The 7868-nt window shown below is 28.8% G+C and overlaps 2 protein-coding genes across 2 annotated transcripts in view; one reads left to right on the top strand and one right to left on the bottom strand.

The window, feature by feature from the left end:
- The first annotated feature begins 1433 nt into the window (after window positions 1-1433).
- LOC115232883 (ubiquitin-conjugating enzyme E2 G2) lies at window positions 1434-3216 on the top strand. The gene is made up of 4 exons (XM_029803034.1): window positions 1434-1593; window positions 1739-1820; window positions 2029-2147; window positions 2914-3216. Exons 1-4 carry the CDS (start codon window positions 1551-1553, stop codon window positions 3168-3170), a joined length of 501 nt encoding a protein of 166 aa, XP_029658894.1. The 5' UTR covers window positions 1434-1550; the 3' UTR covers window positions 3171-3216.
- A 2529-nt stretch (window positions 3217-5745) lies between these two features.
- Window positions 5746-7868, bottom strand: part of LOC115232879 — a 40012-nt gene continuing 37889 nt past the window's right edge. Inside the window, exon 8 of the mRNA XM_029803027.1 lies at window positions 5746-7070. The gene's annotated coding sequence lies outside the window, so the exon portion shown is untranslated. The remainder of the gene's footprint in view (window positions 7071-7868) is intronic.

Raw genomic sequence — 7868 nt, 5'->3', positions numbered from 1 at the left:
TTTTTTTAGTCCTTTTTGTTCTGATTAGTCAAATTCCAATCTTTAATCTTCAATTTTCAATGCGTAGTCTGATACGGGCTTTAGGCGAACCTATAGAATAATTGCTCCTTTTTTTTTTAATTTGCTCTACTTTCAAAAATTAATTATCTACAGCATTTATTAAGAAAAAAATTAATAATTGCTTTTATACATTTTGCGGGATGTCAAGACATTGTGCGCATACGCAAAAGTATTTAGTGCTTGGGCTGCGTTCGAGAACGTCACCCGTGTGCACCGAGCGTCATTTTATCCTTGTTTTTTACTGAAAGTTGAACAAAGATAGAACGACGCTCGTGTGCACACGTGATGTTCTCGAACGCGACCTTGAGCAACAGAAACCGAGCGTGCCATTTTTCAAATTATTTATTTTTCTTTAATTCATTTAGGAAATATTAGCACTGAAAGAAAATGATTGAAATCAAACGGTGAATTGTAAACTTTCTGTTTTGTTACAGTATGTGTGTAATTCATTCAGCTATATATACAAGGTCCAATTAAAGTTCAATATAATTGTTTTAAAAAACTTGGCATATTTGAAAAAATTAATAAATTTATTGGATTCAAATAAATATTTATTTCAATACTCTTTTACACATCATTTATTCAAAACAAGTAAATATTTATTTAATTTGAAAAGGATTTCTTACATCAAATAAATATTTTTTCAAATCAATGTTATTAATTTCAAATAAATGATGTGCGAAGAAATGATAAACATTTATTTGATTTCAATTTTTTTTTTCAATGTTAATATTTTTTAAATGAATTAAAGAAAACTGAATAATTTGAAAAATGGCGCGCTCGGTTTCTGTTGCGCAGGCGCTAAATACTTTTGCGCATGCGCACAATGTCTTGACATCCCGCAAAATGTATAATAAGGACCAATTTCATCAAGTCCGGTTAGATGAACCGACGGTTAAAATTAGCAGGGTGGCCAACAGAAAATAGAGGTGAAGGAAAATCAAGCATTCATGTCATTTCAGTTAACCACTCTGCTAATTTTAACCGTCGGTTCATCTAATCGGACTTGGTAAAATTGGCCCTAAAGCAATTATTAATTTTTTTTCTCAATAAATACTGTAGATAATTAATTTTTAAAGATGGAGCAAATTCAAACAAAAAAGGAGCAATTTTTCTGTACCTTGAGAACCTTCAAATTCTAATGATTTTCATTTATATTGATGTTTACATTGTTATTAACTTTATCATTTATTTATAAAAAAAGTAAAATTGAGCGAATTATAAAAAATGTATATTATAAAAGAGCAAATTAAGCAGATCTTTTTCATGTATCATAAGTTTAATTACTATGTAGGTCGCTGGCTGAGAGCTTGGTGGGTTAGTGGTTACTATGGTATCACTGCTGGGCTGCGTTCGGAAACGTCACCCGTGTGCACACGAGTGTCGTTCTATCTTTGTTATGTACCAAAAGTTAAACAAAGATAGAACGACACTCCTGTGCACACGGGTGATGTTTCCGAACGCAGCCCTGCATCTGCGTAGTTAGAACAATGGCGGGTTCGGCTCTCAGACGATTGATGGCGGAATACAAACGTGAGGATCCGCTTTTTAGTCTTTTAGCACACTGCGTTAACATTATTTCGTATATTAATGACATTCTACGGGAAGCTTTTCTCGCCATCGCGACATCCTCTCTCCTTTCTCGTCGAACAATAATGTCTGCACGACGAACTTGCAGAACTAACCTTGAATCCACCGGAAGGCATCATCGCTGGCCCGATTAATGAGGAAAACTTCTTCGAATGGGAGGCTCTCATTACGTAAGTTTTTTCATTAGTCGGTTTATTTTCAAAAAATTATCGTTGATTCGCTAACGTGTGTATTGTGCAAATAATTTTTCTAAACCGGTCTCTATACGGTTTTAAACAAAACGTCAAACAATTAATGACGTGTAAATAATACTTTTATATGCACATACAAGCATTTTTATAAATTTTTCATAATGTTAGTGGAGTTGAATATTTTTAGTGGACCAGAAGGAACATGCTTTGAAGGTGGAGTGTTTCCGGCAAAATTAATATTTCCTCCAGATTATCCACTAAGTCCACCAAAGATGCAATTCACCTGTGAAATATTTCATCCTAATAGTAAGATACTGTGCTATTAAAATTATGATAAATGCTTAATTTGACCCATTTCACTTAAATTTCGATAAGAATATATTTAAAAATATACATGGTGTCCCAGAATTAGACTAACAAACTTCAGGTGATTATAAAGGATACCAAAACAAGCCAATTTTGTGAATAAACCTGTGTCCGCAAATGAGCCGTTTTGGCACTAGATACTATAAAAAGAATTATAAACTGTTAAAAAGTTATGTTTGTGAAAATTAATAAAAAAGCAAAAAAAGAAAAATAAGAAAAAAGAAAAGGTGGGTGAAAGGTGGAATCCTTTTTTTTGGCATTGCTTCTCCAAAAAATTTTACTCTGATCTAATTCTAATTTTTTCTGATCATTGTCAATTGAGACTATGAATTTCATATTTATTTTATTTTATATTTCAGATTTTGCGTGTTTGTTCATAGCACACATCCATATCATATTTCTTCAATATGGAAGTTTTTTAACCTTCACGAATATTATATTTTTAACAGTTTATAACCTTTTATAGTAAGCAGACGATTTTTACTTTTCAAATCTTTGTTTCTGTACGAAAAGACGCCAAAGAAGTGTATTTTTATCAAAATTTAAGTGAAACAAGTCAAATTAAATATTTACTAAAATTATTAAGCATAAAATGAAATAGATTTAAAAGTTATGAAGTGTATAATAATATAAAGCATGATCTTAAATATAAAGCATTATCTTTTTCTAAAAATATAAATATAAAGCATTATCTTTTTCTTAAAAGTTTATGCAGATGGAAGAGTCTGCATAAGCATATTACATGCACCTGGTGATGATCCAATGGGTTATGAAAGCAGTGCAGAAAGATGGAGTCCAGTGCAGAGCGTGGAGAAGATATTGTTGAGTGTAGTAAGTATGCTAGCAGAACCGAACGACGAGAGTGGTGCTAATGTGGATGCTGCCAAAATGTGGAGAGAGGATCGCAGTGAATTTGAGAGGATAGCTCAAAAACTCGTACGAAAAACCCTGGGTATCCCTTAAAATAGGACACACAATGTTTATTTAAAAAAAAAATAAAATAAAATAAAAAAAAGGAAAAGTCTGATTATAATTATTACTTTTATCAAAAAATATAAATAAATAAGGCCTTTACGAGCAATATATGGATGAACAATTTAGTTTTAATTTTAATTTATTATAATAAAAATTGTGAGACGTTTCGACACTCTACTTGTGTCTCCTCAGCCATTCAAAAAATTAACAATAAGGCGCCCGGCGCAAGATCAAGCATACCTCATGGTTTGATCAATACAATGTATATATGGCATCCATCACCTCTATCAGCGGTCGCAAATGTGCTCCTCATGTGGTCCAATGACTTTGAATTTTAAGTGAAGTCATTGTGTTTTCACAGATGAAATCAAACGTCATGTTGGTAAAATTTGTTTGTATCGCAATGCATAGTCAGTTATTATCTGTCAATATTTTACATCATTACTATTATATATAAACTAATATTACAATCAAATGCAAAAATCACTTACAATTTTTATTCCTACTAGTCAAACGAAAGAACAATATTATGTAAAGGAAGTTATCTAGCGCTGTCACTGACTCGAAAAAAAAATTATTTTATGTAATAAATTAAAATTAAAACTAAATTGTTCATCCATATATTGCTCGTAAAGGCCTTATTTATTTATATTTTTTGTTAAATTTTAACGAGCCTACTTTTAATTGTTATTACTTTTATGTTTCTTGTTGGCACATTCCTATATGAACAAATTTTTTCTATGCAACAATAATTTTTTTTTATGTATAAGTTATTCCTTGTATGTTCCACTGATTATTTGCACGTAGGATATGTGATTGATCTTATTAAGAGCTTTAAATAGTTACAAAGGTATATATATATACAGGATGTCCGGTAAAGATTGTGCCAACGCTCGTGAACGGATAAAGCACAGTAAACTGAACAAAAAAGTCCTGTAATATTTTTTTATATAACGCTTAATAAAGGAGATATTATTGAGTAAAGTGTGGTAAATCACCTATATATATTATAATATTATTAGCATTTTGCAGGCTTTATATACACTCATGACAAGAATTTGAATACGGGTATAGATAATGGATAACGCGCCGTGTAGCGGTAAGCAACTGAGCTATACTATTTTAAATATTAGTTAATTTGCAGATTCTGTTCAGTTTTTTCTGCCAATCTGCCGTTAGATTCTGCACGCCAGATCTTGCTCAGTTTCTGCCGACAATCTAATGTCAGTCATGTCAGCAAACTTTGCTCGGTTTCTGCCCCCAATTTGCTGTCTAGTTATGTTAGCAAGCTTTGCCCCCCCCCCACACACACACACACGCACACACACATACACCCACACACACATATCATTTCACTCTGTGATGAACCGTTAATAAAGGACAGGATTCGCTTCTTGCGTTCGAATGCATGATTGATGTTAAGTATTAGCACTTAAAATTATCAATCAATCCCATAAATTATTTTAGGATGATGTTAATTATCATAATCATATATATGGTGCGACATCATTTTTGTGTAAATGTACATCAGTGTAAATTTAATGTATTATCAACTAATATATTTAGATATATTTTATTTCCTTCTTCCTCACCTCTGAGTAGGGAATTAAATTAAATACATTTATAATATTTTATAAAGATATATGGGGTGCATTTAAAATGTCTCAGTCTCTGAGTAGTTGATTTGATTCGAAAGTTTTCTTTGATAATTCCTAAAAAAGTTGAATTAAAATAAATCCGTTTCCATAACAATTCTATAGTAATTTTTGATACTTTTTTAAATACATACGTTCTTAAATTATTTTATAGAAAAAAATCCATATTAGATGAAATAATTAATTAATAGATCATCATATATAATAAGTAATCTCTGATTGAAATTGCATTTGCGATTTTAAAGTTAAAGCAAATTCATTTTTTTAACGATCAATTTTTTATCAAATATTTAATCATATTTGGGTAATATATATAATGAATGTAAATTAACTGCAAGAATAGTCAATGTGATAAAATCTAAAATATATGATAAAAACTCAACAATTTTCTCACTTCTACTTAATATTTTTAAAAATGAACTTGCTTGTTTCTTGCACTTAGATCTTTGCAATTCGTTCTTTTTCATTCTTTCCCGTTTCATCGTAGTAAAAACAATAAAACTTTGTATGCGCGCGCGTATGTACATATTTTATAAGTAGTAAATAATATTTTACAATAATTTAACTGAAAAATAGAGTATTTGTGTCTAGTATTCAGCAATTATATTAGAATAAAATAAAATTTTTTAATATGTGTATATAGCTGTTTCAACCGCAGTATATCTTGTACGTTTTTTTATCTCTAAAATGCTATCTATACCTCTCTAAGACAAATATTTCTATTGGTTTTTTCTCGATCCGCTATTATATATCGAAAAGATTACAACCTTTTTTAATGATACTTTGGTTTTCCAAATATTTAATTTTTTAACCATTTAAAAAAAAGTATAATTTACCTGTAACATTTAAATTAGGTAATAAATTATCTCAATATATTTTTGCGCATTTTTTTTCATTTATATTAATAACACAAGATATACATAAGATATATCGTAAACATACAATTACATATGATTACAACAAACTATAGAAAAAAGAACTTTCTACAATTAATCTTAATATTTTCAATCTACTTTCATAAATTTTAAATAATGTGTCCCCTAATACTATGCGAATATCTATCTTAAGAAAACATAATTTATGTAATAATCATGTAAAAATCTTTGTACGCAAAATTATATATTTAACAGTGAACATGAGAATATGTACAAATGTTGTACTCTGGATACAGTTTTATACTTTGGCATGCGAAAGAAGAAGCATTTCACATTCTGTGTCAAGCGACTATACTATCAAAGTTAAACTTTCGAACGAAGCAAAAATTTATTTCCCTTACAATAGAGAGATATCCCTATGGATGTCATGTTTTAAAACTTCATTACGAGTTAACAAGGTTGGGTAAGTTAATTTTTTTTTAACTAAGGTAAGTTTGAAGTTAATAGCCCAAGAATTAACTAAGTTTGCGTTACAAGTTACTTAAACAAAAATTAACTTAGTTAAAGTTAATAAAGTTAAAAAATTATTAACTTATAGAAGTTAAAAATTTATTCTCTATCCAACAGCGAATCGACACATCCGACAAATTTGTTGTACAACAAATGAAATATTCGCATTACGATCAATCATTTTCACACGACTTTAATATTGATGAATTATTTTAACTTGTATAAAAAAAGTTAATAAGTTAATGTTAATGCATTTAAAAATAACTAGTTTAAGTTAAAAGTTAACACGTTTAAAATTAACTAAGTTAAGTTAAAAGTTATTAACTTTTCAACTTTTTAATTTAATTTTTAACTGTTTAACTATAGTTACTACCCAACCCTGCGAGTTAATTGGAAAATCTAAAGCAACATACACAATTAGTACCGGAATATTCTATATTCTATAAAATGCTCAATTTGTAATTGGGATGTTTTGCTTTTGATAAGACGGTTCTAATATCGCAACTATCTATTTATCAATAATATCACATTTTGCTAGAAGAAAAATACATTCAAAAGGAATTGTTCTTCGCAGCGCAGACATCGAAAGTTATAAATACATGTATATAAAAACATTTGATATAAATACACTTACTACCGTCCTTTAATCATGTTATCGTCGATGGAAATTTGAGTTACTTAAACGAGCTCTCTTGCTCGAATTGGCGCATTTAACGCTAAACTCAAATTTTGTTATCCGTCGAAATGTGTCCGTTATTCATTTTAAGAATCACTTCGATTATTGCACTTAGCTTCGACATGCTGCAACCTTGAAGGGCTCCCGCTTGGCACAGAATGCTGCGGCTTTCCTACAATTAATTTTTAAAATCCATTGCATCAATAACGATTAATGAAAACGCCAATTAACCGATTAAATAAACTTTTATTTTATCAATATATATTATTTGCTAGAAAAATAATCTGTAGAAATTTAATTAATTAAAAACTAACAATAAAAAATGATTGCACTAAAGTTATTTATGTTTGGTTGAAATTAGTTTGAATTATAATTTAGATCAATTCAAAAAAAAAAGTCCATATATATATACATTTCATATTTTGCTTTTTGTAAAAAAAAATGCAAAAATTATTTTTCTAATTACTTTTCAATTATTCTTATTCTTTTTCCTGTACATACGAACAGAGATTATGCAAGAGAAAAAAACACACACATACATATATATATATATATATATATATATGTATGTGTGTGTTTTTTTCTCTTGCATAATCTCTGTTCGTATGTACAGGAAAAAGAATAAGAATAATTGAAAAGTAATTAGAAAAATAATTTTTGCATTTTTTTTTACAAAAAGCAAAATATGAAATGAGAACAAATTACCCATATATAATTATATGTAAATTTATATGTGATTATATATAGGTAATTTCCTCCTCACTTCTCAAAATTTCTATTTTTCTAAAAAAAAAACCAAAAAACAATGCGATAATTATTTGCGGGTAAACTATAAGATTAATTAAAACATAATTAAACATTTAATTTAAATTAATTTAAATCGACTAAGTTACTCAATTATGTTAATTAAAATTAAGTTGATGCAATTCAAAAGTTTTTCCGTTAATCTATTACTAATTCGAATTATTAC

Source organism: Formica exsecta, unplaced genomic scaffold (genome assembly GCF_003651465.1).
Source record: "Formica exsecta isolate Colony F162 unplaced genomic scaffold, ASM365146v1 scaffold150, whole genome shotgun sequence".
Classification (NCBI taxonomy): Eukaryota; Metazoa; Arthropoda; class Insecta; order Hymenoptera; family Formicidae; genus Formica; species Formica exsecta.
Note: the sequence above shows the minus strand (reverse complement) of the source record. Positions and strands in the feature narration are given on the sequence as shown.